The sequence below is a fragment of the Serinus canaria genome, chromosome 5, assembly GCF_022539315.1.
Source record: "Serinus canaria isolate serCan28SL12 chromosome 5, serCan2020, whole genome shotgun sequence".
Lineage (NCBI taxonomy): Eukaryota > Metazoa > Chordata > Aves > Passeriformes > Fringillidae > Serinus > Serinus canaria.
This window is the reverse complement of record NC_066319.1, coordinates 2,865,160-2,884,183: the sequence shown is the minus strand read 5'-3', so window position 1 is coordinate 2,884,183 and position 19,024 is coordinate 2,865,160. Positions and strand designations below refer to the sequence as shown.

The following is a 19,024-nucleotide window of genomic DNA, read 5'->3' as shown; positions in this document are numbered from 1 at the left end:
AGTTATTGCCATTAACAGAGCAGTCTAACTACTACTGCCAATAACATGAGAATATTTCAGCTGCCCTCAGACTTCATAATTTTAATTCACTATTCTTAACAAAGCCTCTCAAAGAGCTGTTATGTTTGCATTCAGAGAAGTAGTGGAGGGAATGCTGTCACTACAGACTTTGCTGGCTAGATAAGCAAAAGATTTGCTTCTCCAAAGCAAACACTCTCATAAGCACTTCAGCTATCAGCAGCCAAACACACAGAGATGAAGGTGCCAAATGTGACAAACTGTGACACACCCACAAGTGTGTGTCTGCCTCCCTCTGCCAGATCACAGCTGTGTAGCTGTAATGGCCCCAGCATTGGTGACTGCACCCAGAAAACACACACTGAAACTTTTGAGACAAAACTCTGCTATTTGTGTCACTTATGTCTGTCTATATGCAGAGCAACTGCAACTGCACCCAGAAAACACACACTGACAACATTTGTCTCAAAACTCTGCTCTTTGTGTCATTTATGTCTGCTTACATGCAGAGCTCAGGGTTAAATGTTTCCAATTTTGGTACCAAATTTTCAATGCCAAAGGTGAAGGCAGGTGTGTGAGCTGTGTGTAACACTATAAATAAGGCACAGGGATCTTTGCTAAAAGCAGAGTTTTGTTCACCTCTCATGGCATGGCAGTCTTGATAGGTAGGAAAAAACTGTCTGAAATTCATCAAAGGCCAAAGGTCCTGCACCTGGGGAGGAAAAACCCCAGGCACCAGTCCAGGCTGGGGGCCAACCTGCTGGAAAGCAGCTCTGTGGAGAAGGACCTGGCGGTCTTGATGGACAAAAAACTCTGTCCCTGAGCCAGCAATGTATCCTGGAAGCCAAGAAGGCCAATGACACCCTCACTGTGGTGCATTTTCCCACCCTCCACCTCCAAACATTGCCAGCACATCAGGGAAGTGATCCTGACCCTGAGCATGAGGAAAAACTTCTTTACTGTTCAGGTAACTGAGCACTCAAACAGGATGCCCAGAGAGAATCTTGTTATCAGACAGCTGCTCTGATCAGTGTTTATCTCAAATACCCGTGTTCCATTTACAAAACATGCAGCCTGTACTGGGATTGCACTGATACTGGAACTTTAATTATTTAGGCACATTGCACGTAACACAACACGCACAAACTCCAACTTAGAACTCCAACCCTTAACACTGTGTTGCTATTATATTGCAAAGGTTCCCTATTGCTGGAGTTTTGTACCTCCTTGATGTTTCTTGTAGGCAGCTCCTCTCAGCACCGACTCTTCCTTCTTGCAGCAGCCAACTGACTCCATTTCCCCCTCAGCCATCCCACCCACTCTTTTATAACACTCTTCTTTTCATTGGCTACAGCTGCAGCCTGTTAGAGTCAGGCCTGTTCCTAATCTCAAATAACTGGCTCAGCTGCAACTCCTTAAGGGGTAAGATTACTTTCTATACTACCTTTATTTTCTTATATTGTATCCCCCTCCAACACTGCGCTTTAAAACAAAATACTGAGTGATTCCTGCCTCTACTTTTCTGTCCCCGCCGCTTTTCAGGGCACTGACTCGCTCTGGTGACAGCCAGCACCTGTAGATCTGACAAGTTCCAAAAGATTCACATCAGCATTTGGCTCACAGCTCAGAGCACTGCACTTAAAAGTGCACAGAAGTTCTGCTTCTAGAAAATCTTTTTGGTTTATTCAAGGGAAGGCTTGAAAAATGAAATTTACCCCAGAGTACACAGCAATTCCTTAGGGGCTGTGCACTGTTGAAGTCTGCTCAAGGCTGCATTAGTAATGCAGTGGGATTTTCACCCCATTTTAACTGAATTTATTGATCCTGACTAACCTCCACAGCCCCTGCAGTCACCAATACTTTATCAACAGTACTGGTACAGCACCTCTCTTACTAGGGTTGTCCAGAATACCTCAAATCAGCTTAAATCTATCCCAAAAGTCCTCCTGCTGGAAGCCTGAGAGGATCTTTTTGGCCGGCTCTGAGCTCCACAGAGGAGGAGGGGTGTCATATTTAATGTAAAGAAGCCAGGCTGAAGAAATAAACACCAACTAATGTTAAGGACAGGTCTCATCCTCAAATAAACATAAGCAAAATGGAAAATTCTGGGGAGTAGGTGAACACCTATCCCCACCCACCAAAACCACCAGAATCCTCAACAGCAGGCATGCAGAGCAGCAGCCATCCATTCACAACCACCTGAAGATGAATTTTTCCCTCATTTCATCACCAACACCCTTCCATTGTCAGTATCTGGCTTATTTCACATACAGCCCTGAAGAAAATCCTCAAAAAGTTAAAGACTTTCAGGACAGTGCCTTCCTCACTTCCTTTAACCAGTGCTGCTTCCAGTGTTTACTGCATCCTTTCAAACACCCATTCCCGGCCCAGAAATTAAACAGCTGGGTTGAGGTGTTTGGGGGGGGTGGCTGTGTTTTGGTTTGGGGATTTTTTTTTATGTCTCCAACTATCCATGGCCTTTATTTTACATCAAAGCTGACGTACAACCGCGGGGTCTCATTGCTACTCAATACATTTTGCGTGTACCAACTCCCTCTCGCTTGACTGATGCCTGCGTTGGTTTGTTTGCTGTCACTTAGCGACTTTGGGGGTTTTGTTCCTTTGTGCGGCAGTGACTACACCCGTACTTCGTGTAACTCCATTAACCCGGCTCCATTCCCGCCCTTCCACAGGAAAACACGGAAGACGCGGGGGACAGAAGCAACAAGCGAGGGAAAGGAACGGGGCACCCTGCGGCAGGAGGGGAGCGTGCAGAGCCCAACCCGGGCGGCTGCCCGGCCGGGGAGCCTCGGGGACAACGGCGGGGCTGTCCCGGGGAGCCTCGGGGACACCGCGGGGCTGTCCCGGGGAGCCTCGGGGACAACCGCCGGTCTCCCCGGGCGGCGCCGGGCGCCGCGGGGACAACGGCCGGCAGCGGCGGCGCCTCGGCTGCGCCATGACCGTGCAGCGCCCGTCGTGGCCACCGCTGTACTTCCCGCACTTCCACGGCACCGAGCCGGTGCCGCGGCCGGCCGGCGGCGCCTGGGCCCCGCTGGCCGCGCTGTGCTGGCCGTGGCAGCCGCTGCCGGCCGCGGCCGGGCCGCCGCGCTATGCCGCGTTGCCCGCTCCCGTGGTGCCGGAGCCGCCGCGCCTCTGCTGCCCGCCGGGAGCGCCGCGGGCCGGGGACGCGGCGCGGCGACCCCCGGAGCTGGCGCAGCTGCAGCTGCAGGAGGAGATGTGCGAGCTGGGCATCCGCCTTAAGGAGCTGGAGCTGGCGGCGCTCATCGGCGACGGCTTCGACGCCAGGCAGTGTGCGTGCGCGGCCCGCCGCGGGGCTGCGCGGGGCGGTGCGGGCGGAGCTGCGGGCACCCGGCACCGGCACCGGCACCGCCCCGCGCAGCCCGGCCGCGGGTCCCCCCGGCAGTGAGCCCTAAAGCAGGCTGTATGTGGGGCGGGTTTTGGGTATCTCCGCCCCGCAGCGCCGTAGAGCCAGCCCGGGGAGACTGCGGGGCAGCGCAGGTGCGTGCGGGAGCACGGCGGCACTGCGGGGACAAAAGGCTGTCCCGGGTCAGCCGGCCCGGTCACCGCCCGCGGGGAGCCGGCTGAGGGCACGGGTTAGTGGAGTCACACGAACTGCGGGCGTAGTCACTGCTGCACAAAGGAACAAAACCCCCAAAGTCGCTAAGTGACAGCAAACAAACCAACGCAGGCATCAGTCAAGCGAGAGGGAGTTGGTACATGCGAAATGTATCGAGTAGCAATGAGACCCCGCGGTTGTGCATCAGCTTTGATGTAAAATGAAGGCCACGGATAGGTGGAGGCATAAAAAATCCCCAAACCAAAACACACCCACCCCCCCAAAAACTCAACCCACACCAAAAGAAACCACCAACCGAACAGAAACCCTCCTGTTAAATTATAAGTGAGCTTGGCATTTTAATTTTGCAACCTGCTGGCCACGAAGAAAATGCAGGGGATAAAATAGTTCAGCAGATGATGATGGTACTGAGAGTTCAGGTGGTGAGGCCAACAACTGTAAGGATTTCATGCTCATCTTTCCCTCCAAGATCACAGGAAACATTCAGGAGTGCAAAGCTTGCAAGAACACAGGGAAAATGCCCATCAGATATATATGCATTCAAAGGAAGATCTCAAAAGAAATTCCAATTGCTAGTTTGCATATATTTCCCCCTTCATTATAGCAATACACACCACCTTCCATTTTTAGTACCTACTATTTTGAGAAACTCTAGTTTTCAGGTATTTGCTAGCCAAGGCATTGTAAGGATTATTATTTTGCTTAATACATTATAGGATTTACTTTAAAGTATTGTAAATTATTAATGACATCAATTAATGACAAATTATGTTTCTTTCCTGTTTAGATAAAATCCTGAAGGCACTGGAAGAAAAGAAGATACAAAGCATGAAAGCAATGCAGAACATGAAGTAATGTCCACCAACACACTGAGGATTATTTCAGCTGGATGTTTCGCCACTGTCGCTGTGGACTGTTTTAATGGGTGTTCAATTGTGGGTTTCTACTCACCATATGCTGTTCTTCTATTAAAAATATAGCATATTGTTGACTTCTTTTGTGTATTATTTGTCTGGTACTAGTTACTGATAACACTACTGGGTATTTGAACTTTTTATCCAATTATTTTATGCAGGAAGTATATGGTATTTTCTTCAAAAACACTGAGAAATTAACACTATTTTTGTCAGGATTCCCAGCAGTCCATATCTTCAGCTGGGAAACAGAAAGGGCAATATAAAATATGGTTGGGTTTTGTTTTAATTCTAAGTATATTAGTGCAGTTTTGAGTAAATAGGTATGGCCAAAAGTCCTAAGCCTCTAAACTAGCTTAAAAAACTACTTTTACATTAGCATAAAAAACTTTTTTATAATCACAGTGTATTCTTTTATTACCATAAAATTACAGAAGCTGTGGCTTGAGTTGGTTTTTCACAGAGCAGGCACATGACATTGAGTGTTAACTGATATTTTACCATTATTTTAGGAATAACAGTGCTAAGGCTAAAGCCTGTGGCAGCTTTTGAAGAGACAGCATCCTGATGTTTGGAAGGCACATCCTTTCATAAGTAAAAATGGACAGAGGCAAGGATGGCAGGCTGAAGATCTGGATAGCATTCAGCAGTCAAAAATAATGCCATACATTAAGAACACCACAAAGCAGCAAATAGGCTCCTCAGACTGAGAAAAAAATACTGATTACTTTTTCCTATTCCATTTCCAAAGCAGTAGGTGGCAGCATGAAATAATAAAGTTACTGACCCTGAGGCTGCAATATTTTGGCAAAGAACTTTATTTTTAAGAGGAATAATTTAACCTGTTTTTTTAAACTGTGTTCAAATTGCTCAGCTGTGAAATGTTTTAACACAATATAATATCAAAATTTAATTTCCTCTTACTGTTTATTGCAGCATTCATCCTTATACTGCCTCAATCTTTCCAGCCAGATTTTGATCTACTGTACAGAGAGTTTATATTTAAAAAAACAAAATCTAGTTTATAACTCCCATTTGTCAATCATCAAACTACAGCAATCACATTTTAATGTGATTACAAATGAACATCAGAACACTTTAGAAATCTGGGCTGCAGTGTTTCTCTGCTCCCTCTGCAGAAAGAGGATAAAAAGTCTCTCAAAGGGTTTTGAGGCTTAAGCAGAAATGGTTAATTGCTGTGAAAATGTGAATGGTTAAGCTGAAATTGTTGGTTACTATGAAAATGAGAACTGTGTTAGTACCCAAACTAAAGACCAAATAACAAACTTGGATTGGACAGAAAGGGCCAATACACAGAGGCCTTCAAAGGCTTTGTGGACAAGTGAGGGCTTTAAAATCAAGTTAGGTCACAGAGGAACTATCTTCATTTTCCCAATCTCCAGGCCAGTTTAGTTCCTAAACCACCCTAAATTTTCCAAGGTTATTGCCAGGGCCAACAGAGGTTTCCATCACATGGAATTGCTGCTACCTAACGATTGCTTCTCAGCTTTTACCAAGTCTTTCACTTTACATCCAGCTCTCATCAGCCATTACTCACTTTTTTTCTTTATTCCTTTGTTTTCTTGTCTTAAGCAGAGCTGCTTCCATGGCACACAGTTGAAATATTTTCCATCTGTTGTTCTGTTTTTCATATGGCCTTTATGTTGAAACGACACTTGGAGTTTAATTACTGGGTGATAACGCAAGGAATAACATCAGTTAATGTGTAATCTCAGTTAGAGCTGCCTGGGATCACACATCTCCTGAAAAAATCATCTGGATCAGGGCATTTAGCAGGATGGTCACCCTTGGCCAGGGTCACCCACAGCACTCCTCCATCAGGATGCTTTGGTCAAAACCTTTCCTTTGGGAAAAAAAGGCTGTTGGTACATGATGGCACATAGGCTGATTCTCATTTGCCCCTAAACATTTTACTTACCTTTACTTTTCTGCTCTGTTTCCACCTGATCTCCTTAAATCCAGTAACTTTTTCTCATCTGAGGGCTTATGGTTTCATCTCAAAGCTGGTCTGTTTATCATCCCTTTTGTAAAAATTAAGCCATGTATTAGACAAAATAGAACAGCATTCTTACTGCATTTTCTTTTATTCACACAGAATGTGTCATTCTTTTTTTTAATTGCTTCTGTTCTCTTAGATTGCTCAGGGGAGGCTAAACCTGGCATTCAGATGCAGGCACAGTTCAGATCTCTTTCATGTAGCTGTCTTGTGACTCTACAAATTTATCCCTATGGCATTCAAGACAGAAATTTTAGGCTACAAATTTGATTCATAGGCAGAGATCTCAAAGCATCAGTAGGTTGCTCCCATTTCCAATCCCAAACAAGGCAAACCTCCCAAAAAGCAGAGTGTCACACCTTCCCAGCCAGCCTGAGCCTGCACCTGCAGTGACACCCAGGTGCTCCCCAAGGAGAGCCTCAGGTCTCACTTCTGAAACCTCAAATGGCCTTGGCTGCTTTATGGTGGGCAAAATGAGATACAAAACTATTCAAAACCCAGAATGCATTTCAACTTTAAATTATTTTATACCAAATGGTTGGGTCTATTAAATTTCAGACTGCTGTGTTTGAGTTTGCCACATTAAAATTCTCCAAATAGATATTCAGCCTTATTACAATGGATCATTAGAATTTAAATTAATCTTCAAGTCAAGCTGCCTTAATTAGTTCAGGGACAGATTCCAAAAGCAGTAAGCCATCATGAAGTGATTTTTCTGTTTTCAGCAGTGTCTGCTGCATTTTGGATTCACCTGCCCTGGAAATTCAGAGCTAATATCTCAATGGGAGGGAGGGAAATTGAGAAGCACCTAACTCTGGGAAACTTGTCCTCATTTGTGAAAACTTGTCACATTTATGAACATTTGTGAAAGAGGCTCAGATTTTGGTGTATCTTGAGAAAAGCCAGAACAATCCCTTGAGGCACTTTAGGTAGTCACAGTCACAGCATGAATATAAAATATATAAATACATCCATCCATTAAAAAAAATTACATCTTAATTAGGCCACCTGTCTAGAACCTTATTAGTGATACTTACACTAGGAATTTAATTTATCCTCTATTTTTGGAATATCCTTTCCTGCCTCTTTCTTCCTCTGAAACTACAAAGTAGTAGTAAAGGAACTTTTTATTCCAAATTTCTTGCATCACAAATTATACAAAAGCAGCCCTGTCTAAAGCTGCATTTTCCTCTTCTACTTCAGACTGACAGCACAAAACTTAGGCCTGAGTAAATGATATTAAAAACCACAAAAACTGGATCTAAAGAGGAAGACACAGCAGGACCAACCAATAAGTAGCAACACAGATTTTTGGACATATTTTATTTCATGTGCAAAGTTGCCAAGAAAAACACACATACAGCTTCAGCTAAGCTATAGCCACTAACATGAAAGGAACTATTCTATGTACTCAGAAGCTTTATTTCTAGAATCACCCTATGGCTCAGAGTAAAAACATAGGAATTTGGTAATGACCCAGAACATTTTAAATCCCCCCTTTTCAGTCATATGTAAAATTCTACCATCAGCATGTAGTTTTAAGTAACAGGTCTTGGAGATTTTCCTTCTGATTGCATAGTATAAAATTTTAATTATTTCTCATTCTCTCAATTTAATCCTTAGACTCGGCTTTAAATTTGCTCTCAATGTTGCAGCTTCAGAAAATTAATTTTCCCACTTACAGCTGAAACACTCATAAATTTCGAGCAAGTTTCACAGACACAGCCATTACAATTCAGTTGAATCAAGCTGTGAACACCAAAGATAACATGGATTTTTGTAATCATGCAGAGCTAGTCCTTTCCAGAATTCAAAGAGGTAAGAAAAGTTCATTTCCTTGGAAAGTGAGATCTGTTGCCTGGGAAGTGAGACGGTTTATTGATATAAATTCTGTAAATCTCTGTAAAAAAGTGTAGAGGTTGTTATTGGAAAGGCTTCCTAGAACATACTGAAATAGTTTCAAGAGGTGTTTTTTTTCCCCTTGTAAATTCACATTGATTGAAATGCTACCATAGGAATAGATACTTTACAGTCCTGAACAATTCCCAAAGCTCCATGAAGTAATAAACGGTGCTTCTTGTTAAAGTAGCCACTGCAGTCAGGTTTGAGTTTCAGCAGAGCAGTGAGGAGAGGCAGTTCCTTCACCCTGCCCTACAGATGGGACACTGAGGCACAGTCACATTTTGGACCAATCCAGAATCCTGAAGAAGAGCAAGCTGACCTTCCATCTCCCAGTTTCCAGCCACCCATAACCAAACAACATCCTTCCTCTCCTGGCACAGTTTTAAGACACTTGTGATAGCTAATTTATTGGGGGTTAGTGGCTCAGCCCTGTTCTCCTTGAAGGGAGCAGGTGTTGTGCCAGTAATTGCAGCAGAAAATGTGACCTACAGCTGTGGTTTGCCTTAGAGAACACACAAAGCACACCGTGGGCTGAAGCCATGCAGTGCCCTGGCTGTTTAAAATTTTGTCCTGTGTTGGTTACTGCTTCTGTCACACCAGGTATCAGTGAGGTAAAGAGTGCACTTCTTCCTGTACACCATGTAAAACTCAAATTCAGAATGCACAGCCATGGCAGGGAAGACATCAAACGAAAATAAAAAGTCAAAAAGCACAGGAATATCTGTGCTGAACAAACATGCTTTCTGATGAATCCAAAGAACTGCCCTTTTGTTAGGCCTGAGCTGTTTCTGTGCGGTTGCTAAATCGTGCATCAAAATTTAAGCCTCAGCAAGATGGGTTCTATCATATTTTCCAAAACCCTTGGCTTCACACTCATTTTTTTCCTATCAAGTGTGGCATTGAATACAGCTTGCAGAAGTCAACAGCAAGATGAAATGAAAAAGCCTTCCCAGTCTATTTGTCATAGAAGGAAATATTAAAATTTGTTTGTTGTAAAATATTCAGGTTTTTTCCTCATTGCAGCATGGAGAGTATGAGCTAAAGACAGGGATAAAGAATAAACTTCAGTTTTACTTACATCCAGATCTCCTTGCCAGATACACAAGACCTTAACTGATGCCACAGCTGGTTATGGTGTTTGGACTGGTTTATTCAGCACAGAAATGCTCTGGGCTCCAGTGAAGAGGGAATACTCTGGAAGAGAAATTCACCTGCTCTCTAAATATGGTACTCAGTGGAATCACTTTTCTTTGTGATTTACAGTCCTTTGCACCCATTATTGCCCAGTGGGTAAATGTGAGTTTCTAAAGTTACAAAATTATTTACAGAATACAATTCAGTAACAGCTTACTCCTTGGGTATGAATTGAGTGTGGAAAATTCATGAAGTCAGACTTCCTAAAAGAAGAATTATTTTTAACAGATGGAAAAAAAAAAAAAAAAAGTCAAATTCCTCAAACACTTCTTCATGATACTTGTAATTATTTTCAAGACATCCACTATACATTTCACCACCTAAGTAATTAAAGCCCATTTATCATCTTTTATGAGCTTCATTACAGAACAATTCTGAGTTTTATCTCTTCACCTCTGTACCTCTTAAGGAACTTGAAATGAATGGGGACAAACTGATGGACAAATAGAACCAGTTTTGAAAAAATATTTTTTGACACAGATATATAGATACACATGAATATGATAAAATATTCATAAGAATATGATCTTAAGGTGATTTTAAAACATGAAATATTTTATTATTTGGAGGCATTTCAACTATTTTTAAAATCAGGACCTAAAGCACTTTGTGCAATGCAGTTGTTCTCAGGAGAGATTCTGCAGTATTGACCAGCTTTGCCTTTATGACTTGGCCATCTTGAAAGATTTTTAAAGGGCAAGTCAGTATGCAATTTCTTTACTCATCTATATATAAATCTCATTTCCACAAGTTGAGTTTTGCATTATTTATTTCTGAGAGAAAGGCAAAAGTTCAAAACAAGCATTCTCAGAGTGTTCTTCTCCTTAAAAAATGAGGGAAAAAAATTTGAATTATTTTGATAAACAGAAAAGAAATCTGTTGCTCATTCAACCCATGAAGGGAAAGCTGCATTTTCTAGAAGGTATGAGTGACATGCAAGATCCCTCTCCCTCTGCCATTTCATGTCAGTGAGGGCTGGGAAGCCACTGGGATTTGTTACTGTATAAGAAATGAAAGAGCAGGACAAGAACTGGTTGGACAGAGTCTGGAACTGCTGGGACACGCACAGGATGAACAGGGGCAGCAAAATGCAGTGAGCTCAGAAAACTTGCTGCTCTCAAGCTCCCTCAGACTTCCAGTCAGCTCTTATATTGGCAATGCAGGGCTAAAAAAACATACATTAAAATGTGATTATTTCTTTAGCAGTCAGACATCTTGAAATGTAATGGAAACTGTGGTCAGCTTGGGACATATCAGCCCTTAAACAAAATAATTCTGCCACTCAACCCAATGTTGCATTTTCTACCTGCCTCTCATTTTTACCTTACACTTCTTACGTATCTCCTTCAAAGAGAGTCTGAAAAAGAAATTATTCCAGTTTAAGATAATATCCTCATTCTATGTATAGGGCTTGCATGCGCTTCTATCAAGTTCTACTCACAGTATTATGACATACAAATATTACTCATATTTCCAGACTGAGTGCTAGAGCTTCTCTCCAACACAGATTATATGTCAAGAAATGACTGCCAACAAGTTCCTTTTCATCCTTTTAAAGTTACTGTTCTACTGATGCTAATAAATGTCACTAGTGGTTTTCCAGGTGAAAGTGGTCAGGACACACATACCAAGAAGGAATTTTTTTGTTGTTTCATTTGCAACTGTTTCTACTGATGATTTACAAATCTGAAGACAGACAGTGGTCAGAATATCAACATTTTCTGTACACAGTAAACACTACTTTCACCTAAACAATGAACATATCTTTAAAGAAAATTGGGGCATTGAGTAGAAAAAGCTAAATTACTACTTTTTTCTCAATCAAAATGGTATGGATATATCTGGACAAGGTTATAACTTTAAACACAAATACTTTCTTCTTTGAAATCAGTATTGAAAAACTATATTGTACTTGTAGCCATACAAAATGTTTATTATATTACAAATTATTTGTACACTATATTTTCACTTAATCATTGCTTTGTGCTCAGACAGTATAAATATTACAGCAAGATTTTTCTTTCCCAGCAATGTCCTAACTGTCTTGATATAATCTTACTTGATACTTAAAAAAAAAGTTACAGAAACATATTACAAACAGGATAAAAAGGCATCATGAATGAAGAATGTAAGATGGTTTTCTGAATAAAGTGCACCACAATGGTTTCAGAGTGATGGTTCAGGAAATATTCAGTAGACTGCACATCATCCATAATAATACCAAACAAAATAAATTTTGAATCTCTTACAGGTCTTCATCAGAAGTGTGAAGAGTACTTTGTTTAACTGTACTGAAATGGTTTTTCTTTCTAGAAGGCTACTTAAATGCTTTTGCTTGGGTGTTTTCCATTTTATACAAACCCTGGACATCTCTATATTTTCCAAAATTTTGAGTTTCTAGTATGGCAAGATACAAGATTCATTGTGTAAGATCTATGGGACTTTACCCTCACACATTTTTAATAGAACTATTAAATTGCTACAATTTAAGAATGGGAACAGACTTACAGACAGAGTTAAGTGTCCAAAAGATTCTGTTTAAAACTGGAATGCCCTGCTTCCTGTGACTTTTTGGGGAATACATTGTTACATTACCCTTCCCACCTCTATGGCTTCAGCGTGCTTATCATGGGATCGTGGCTGCTTGCACAATTTCAGCCTCAGGAGAACTCTGCAAAACTGGAGTCTAAGCCAGAGAAATTTATTACACAGCATATTTCACCCCCATTGCTTAGAAGGGGGTGCATTTACTTGCAAAATTTCACTGGGCTACATAGAAGAATCGTTCAAAAACGGAGATAATAAAGCTGATGCAGAATGGGGCTGGCATGACCTGGTGTAGGTTTCACTTCCCAGGTGAGCTCAAGCCAGCTGTGAACTAGCTTAGGCTAAATAAATCAGCTGCTCTTCCATTATGTCTGCACTCATGTTACAGTGACTGAAATGAATGAAAAATAAACAGAATTCTGTCTGAGGGATCTAGAGAAATTTGCTTTTATAGACAAAGCCCAATAGAGAAACTAAACCCTGTTCTGAGTGTAATTCCCACTGAAGCCAACCAGAACCTGTTTCTTTGTGGTACACTGAATTTGGCCCAGTATTTTTCAGTTGCTGTTCTAAAGTGTGATGCTCTTAGCCAGCTATTCATTTAACCCAATTTGGCTGTGTTGTATCACACTGATAATATCAGTACTACCTGGCTGACAGGTAACTGAGACAGCAGTCAGCCTTTACTAGACTTGTATTTATATGACAAATTGAGTTTCTTTGGTTGTTTAGTATCCAAGTCACCCAATTGTATATTTGTATACTCCAGACATGTTTATACTGATCAGTAAAATTATCAGGGGTTTATTCTTTCTTTTTTTTTTTTCTTTTACAACTTAGTTTATGGAAATTTTCTGACTATAGCAGACCAGTCACTTATATAAATATACAGCACATATATACATAGAAATTACAAAAATACATTTTATTTATATCTGATTTTAAATAATAAAAATGAAATTTCACATTTATTGAAAGATTAGCTAGCATTCCAAATGCTTCTGCAATATTCAAGGTATTGGAGCAGAGGATGTCTGTATATTCTAGGATAATTACGCATCACAGTCTCGGGGTTTATAATATAATTATTAGGGGGAAAAATAGCTCTGCTTTTAAAGTTTGTGCTTCATCAATTTCTTTTTCCATCCCCTATTCTAGTCTTCTCTCTCCTTCTCTCAATTTACTGATGGTCAAAAAGCTAAACCAAGTTCCCTTTCTCACATCAGTTAAGACCAAAGAAACTCAGGGAAATGAAATGATCAGACAAAATAGTAATTGAGGATAACTAAATAACCCACTGAAATGAAGGACATTACCTTTAACTCCAGTTGACATCAAACACGCCCAACACAACAAATTTTGCAACAACTTCAGTTCCTGAAGCTTACTGCTGAAGGAACTGAAAACAACTGTTCATGATCTCCAACTAGTTTGTACAACTGCAAAATATTAACTACTGTCCCATCCCAAGTGGTTTGACTTTCTTTTGGGATTGGATTCCTACCACAACGCAGTGTAACAATCAGTGACCTTTATCTTGCACAATATAAAGTCAACATCATTTCTGGCAATGCTCTTTTTTTTTCACAGAACATTCATATTTTTGTTAATCCATGTAGCTGTTAACTTATTTACACGTTAATACAGTAATTAGGTCCTCTACATTCAGAACTTCCTGGGTGTGCATTCACCATGCCAGCGCAATCAAAATCAACTGCAGCTTCAGGTAGCACTTTCTGGCATCACTTTAGTAGACAGCATTGTTAAAGAAAGAGGAAAAAAAGCACTGTGTTGAACAGAGGTTTCCTTGTCCAAGCAGGTGTATTCATTTTTCCAGGTTGGAAGGATTTAAAGGTCTCAGGTTTACCAGCTTCACATGCATTCAGAGTGAAAAGCCTGATTATAGAGCAAACAGGAATAATCTTTCTTCATTTCTCTGGGAAGCTTTTAGCACCAATATCCTTTGCTGGCTCTTCATGCATTGTATTCTTTCACGCTGAAAAAAAAAATCTCCTCCATAATTCATCAGTGGCACTGAATGACAAGGTAGCCACCAATCATGGAAATGTCATTCACCTTCTCCACAGTCCTCTCTTTCACTTCTTTGCACTGTTAATAGGATGAAGAGACTCAGAGCTATTTACAGGACTTTTATTTGTATTACTTAATCATGTTGAATTCTTTTGGTTTGAATACAGTCTCTGGGATGAAAAGGCTGAAATGACTCTGCATTGCTGAAATCAGCACCCCTTTTACAATGTCCCACAGCAAACAATTAACACAGCCACTGCCACGTCAGCCGTGGCCTTCAGCAAACCCTGTTGTGAAGGTTTTTTCTTCTCTAATCCAAGTTTTGGCATGCAGAAGTTATTTTCAGCAGCTCTGCCTCTGGGCCTGTAAATGAAATTTCTTGTGGCACAGACACGTTCAGCAGCATCTTTAGTGAGGATGGGTCATAATACAAGAGCAAAGTGACAAACAATTGCATATGGTTGATCTCATCAGTATGAAACAGTTTCCTGGCAGCTTTTTCTTAGCTGGAAAGCGGAATTTCATGTCTTCAGAGCCCCGTTGCTCTGCTTTAAGTAATTTCCTAGTGTTGACTTTTCAGACAGATTAAATTGCCATCGCTTTGGCATAATTCACAGAAAGTTTGTAGCCGAAAACTAAAGGAGCTGCTTTTTTGGCTACCCCAGGTCGCAAGACACAAACACCATGTACAGAAGATACATTAGACCTGGAACTCAAACATATCTGTTTGCTTCTTGGCCAGCTTGGCCACTTCTTCCCTTATTGCCTTGACGAGGGCAGCCGTGGAGATGTTGGTGAGCGGCGCGTCGGAGGGGTCGTTGTCGGCCAGGCTCTGCTGGGAGGCGGCGGCGGAGGCCAGCGGGGCCTGCTCCAGGCTGGGGTGCAGGCTGCCCTGCTGGCTGTACTGCCGGGGCAGCCGGGACGGGGAGTTGTGCTGGTAGCGGGGCCTCGGGTAAGCCTCGATGTAGCCAGGCAGGGGCACCTGCAGGGAATGGGAATTGCACAGGGTTACGCAGAACGATCGATCCCGCCAGGGACCGCAAACCTCCCCGGGGCACTGCCCGATGTGACAGAGAGCACCAAATGAAGGGAATGCAAACCTCAGAATTAATTCCCAGCTTCTATCGAATGCAGGGCCACCCCAATGTCTGGGAATGATTGGTATCTGACTCCATGATTCAGAAGGCTGAACAATTGCTTTATTAAAACTATATTATATTACATTATACTATACTATACTAAAGAGATACTAAAGAAAAACCCATGACTGTCTCCAGACAGGACACAACTTGGACCTAAATGGGCCAATTAATATAAACAACCATCACCAGAATCCAATTAAGAACTCACTCTCAGTAAACAATCTCCATAACACATTCCACATGTGCAAAAAACAACAGGAGCAGTGAATAGAGATAAGAATTGTTTTCTCTTCTTCTCTCTGTGCTTCTCCAGGAAAAATCCTGGGAGAGAGAATTATGTCTCTCTCTCAGTTCAGAGAATGTGAATGCCACAAGCTTCTGCCTACAAATGCCTGTCCTGGCATGTGCCATTTATGCACATCCCAGCTGTGGCAGCACAAACATCTGCTTGTCCTCATTTATCATCACCTCTAGAAGTCCAAGGGAAAAGGTTTTTCTGGAAGTGTGCTCTCTGCTTAGCAAACACTTTGGTTTTAAACAAACAGCATGACTTTCATACACCAAAATCCTGTAACAGAAATGCACTTTTCTGATTTCTATCTAATCCAAGCCAGCCAAGTGTCTGGCCTCACTGGTCGTAACAGAAACTCACTAGGTCCAGACACCAGGGATAAGCTCAGGCACACCAGCTTGGAAATTCAAGGCCCAAAGGGATGTTTGACTGCTCAGAAGTGTCAGGATTTCTGGCCATGTTCTAACAGAATTACATGAGGATTCATAATTGTAACTCCACAGATTTCAGCCCCATGTTAGCTAAAACTGAAACAATAACGTAGGCCCTTCAGTCATGGTGAGAGATTAAATTTCTTTCACAAATCCATGATGCCAGTCTTTTTGGCACTCAGAAGATTTTAATCATCAAATAAAAACCAGTATTTATGATTTCCAAAAGTCTATAAAACAGGAATCTACAGGCCTTAATTTTGAAGAAGGCTTTATGCCTGAAGCTTGACCATTAGGATTTACACATCCTCTACACAGCCTTGGGTATCCATCAAATGCTGAAGAGAATGACAAACATGTTCACTATGGTGTGATGAGACAAATGTAAGAAGCAGGTATGGTATGAAAGTGATCACTAGATGTAGGCACCTCTGTTTAGTTCCCAACAGGCTCTTCAAAAGGTGATTTTACTAGAACAACATGAGATCACACCACTAGAGGCCACCAAGTTACTGTTTTCACTAGGCATTTTCCAGCAGTAGGGAAAATAAGTGCTTTGTGGATACAGTTGCCTTGTCCCACAAAACTTAGTGTTTCAATACTTACCATTTGTCTCAGACAATAATATATTACAGTAATTGTGCTTATAAAATAGTTCTTTGTTGTCAAATCTCCTATTTCCTCCCTTGTTTACAGTCTAGGCCACCAGAAATGTGTGGAAAATGAAGAATCTTATAGATATTAAGCCTCTGTTCTCAATAATTTTAAGAAAATCTTGGAAGTGTGATCAAGCTATAATCTAGAGGCTCAAAAACCAAGACATGTCCAGAAGTTCAAGCCCTGAGTATTGCTGAGAAAACCTGAGTAGTACTTCAGATCTTTATGCTATTCTCTTTTATTCAGGCTTTCTGACTGTGCTATATTGCTAATGCTACTACTAGCTCCTCTAGTAATGACTTTCAAATAAAGACAATTTCTTGACAGATTTGCAAATTCATTGTAGAAACTGCAGTACTTTCTACATTTTTACCCCTTCTGCAAAGCCACTGGAAGGTTGAAAATCTGACTAGAAAGGAATTGTTAAAGCTCTGCCATGGGTAAGTGAAAAGGGACATTTGTTTCCTTTGAATTCTATACTGCCATGGTTATTTTTCAGACAGTATTTTACATCCCTCTCCATTCCTCTTTCCCTGAATACAAGGAAACCCACAGGGTTATAGTCTTCACTTTCCAGAGGAAGGAGCTGGGGGCTGGAGACTTGGTTTGCAGTTTTGACCTGTTTGTTTCAGCCTCCACTTTTTGACAAGTGATACCTGACTATTTTTCCACAGGACTGCAATCAAGAGTAGGGATACAAAAGGGAGAAGGAATGGGAGACAAGTAAAATTTCCTTATTTGTTCCATAGCTTTTTTCCTTCTTAGAGAAAAAGTTTAAAATCATTGCTAAGATACAACAGGCCTCCTGGATTTAAGATGTAAGAAGGGTTAAAAACACACATAAAACAAATAAATAAACAAAAAAATAAACACCAAAACAACAAAGGAAAATAAAGCTTTCCATGCATTAAAAGGCAGCTCTGAAAAGGAAATTTATACCACAGCATCACAAGCCTCCAGGTGTCAGGGGCACATCAGCAGCTGTGCTCAGCTTACAAATGAACAGCTTTTTTTTTCTGACAGTTCAGCCTTCAAATTCAGACTTGCACCTCAAAGTCATACTGAATTGTTTTCCTCACAGGCATTGGGAGCAGTAATAAAGAGTGAACAACAAAAAAGCCTGCCCCCAGGAACATTTATATGACTGTGTTGTCTCCTGCTTAGCTGCTCAAAGCCAACTTAGATTTCAACTGCAATTCATTAAAATGTTCTGTTGACGATTTGCACAAGGAAATTGAATCTGTCTCCCAGGTTTTTTAGCCAGACTGGTTCTGCATAGATACCAGATGTGAACTCAAGCAGGAGAACTTATCTTTTTTTCCCTTGTGTAAAAAAAGCCCTACATTTGAGAAATTGTTTCAAACATGATAAACTACTGCAATTCATTTTAGGATGTTTCAACTTCAATTCTTTGAAATGAAGGTTTACTTTGGGCTAAAAATTACATCTGTTCCAGTCTGGGATTGTGCAATTAACTATTTAATTTGTGATATGTCACTGCAGCCTTTGGGAGGATTTGAAACACTGCACAGCAGGGCTGCAGCAGTGCTGGGAGGTAAGATTTGGGAGCCAGGCTGTCTTGAGAGAAGCCTCCAGGAGGGTAAGATGCTTCCCCAACTTTCAAACAGCTCAGGACTGCCTTGAGAGGCAGCATCACCTTCTCCTGACACGTGTCTATATAAAAATTTAACCTTTCTCAGGAAAGAAAAATGACATCTAACCCACCAACTTTAAACAGGTGCCAAGCCCTAACCTAGTGAATGATTCCACCCTCTAGAAAGATCTTGCTCACAGTTCATGCTATGAACAGCTGCAATATCTGTGTCTAAGCCATCTCTTATAGCTTTTCCCTGCTAGAGATTATTCCCATTCAAGGAAAAATTATCCTTTTCTGCTTCTTTGTCGACCAGAGAAGAATTGCTGAAAATCCCTCCTGTGCAAAGCACAGCAAAACCAGGTGGTTAGAAAAGCAAGGATGCTTACAGAGTCTGCCCACTGCCCTGGCAACTCATTCTCTCCAGCATAGGGCATCCAGGCTTGGTTCCTGTAGGCAGTGGGAGGAGTTGGGATGAAGTAGCCCGTGAAGCCAGGTCGGTTTGCTGGAATGGCAAACACTGCTGGTACCGTATTTCCTGTCAAAGATAAATACAGTAGGCATCATTAATAGCTGAGATTTTCAGCTGTAAATTGGATGATAGTGCTTATGAAATATGGACTTCGTGTTTGTTGAGGTTTTTTGTTTGGAGCTTTGGGTTTTGGGAATTTTTTTGTCCTACCATCT

General features: G+C 41.5%; 2 protein-coding genes across 2 annotated transcripts in view; one reads left to right on the top strand and one right to left on the bottom strand.

Annotated features, from left to right (window-relative positions):
- Positions 1 to 2,974: 2,974 nt before the first annotated feature.
- Positions 2,975 to 4,471, top strand: C5H11orf91 (chromosome 5 C11orf91 homolog). The gene is made up of 2 exons (XM_030240407.1): positions 2,975 to 3,329; positions 4,404 to 4,471. Exons 1-2 carry the CDS (start codon positions 2,975 to 2,977, stop codon positions 4,469 to 4,471), a joined length of 423 nt encoding a protein of 140 aa, XP_030096267.1.
- A 7,125-nt stretch (positions 4,472 to 11,596) lies between these two features.
- KIAA1549L (KIAA1549 like) overlaps positions 11,597 to 19,024 on the bottom strand; it is a 130,017-nt gene continuing 122,589 nt past the window's right edge. The window contains exons 20-21 of the mRNA XM_050975897.1: positions 18,727 to 18,875; positions 11,597 to 15,203 (exon numbers count right to left, since the gene is read on the bottom strand). Of these exons, the coding sequence (XP_050831854.1) occupies positions 14,922 to 15,203; positions 18,727 to 18,875 (431 nt within the window). The 3' untranslated portion in view covers positions 11,597 to 14,921. The remainder of the gene's footprint in view (positions 15,204 to 18,726; positions 18,876 to 19,024) is intronic.

Bases quoted from the DNA above. Each gene is read 5' to 3' on its own strand.
- C5H11orf91 (XM_030240407.1), top strand. From the start codon at position 2,975: ATGACCGTGCAGCGCCCGTCGTGGCCACCGCTGTACTTCCCGCACTTC. The intron at 3,330-4,403 runs GTGCGTGCGCGG...TTTCCTGTTTAG, and splicing joins CGGCTTCGACGCCAGGCAGT to ATAAAATCCTGAAGGCACTG.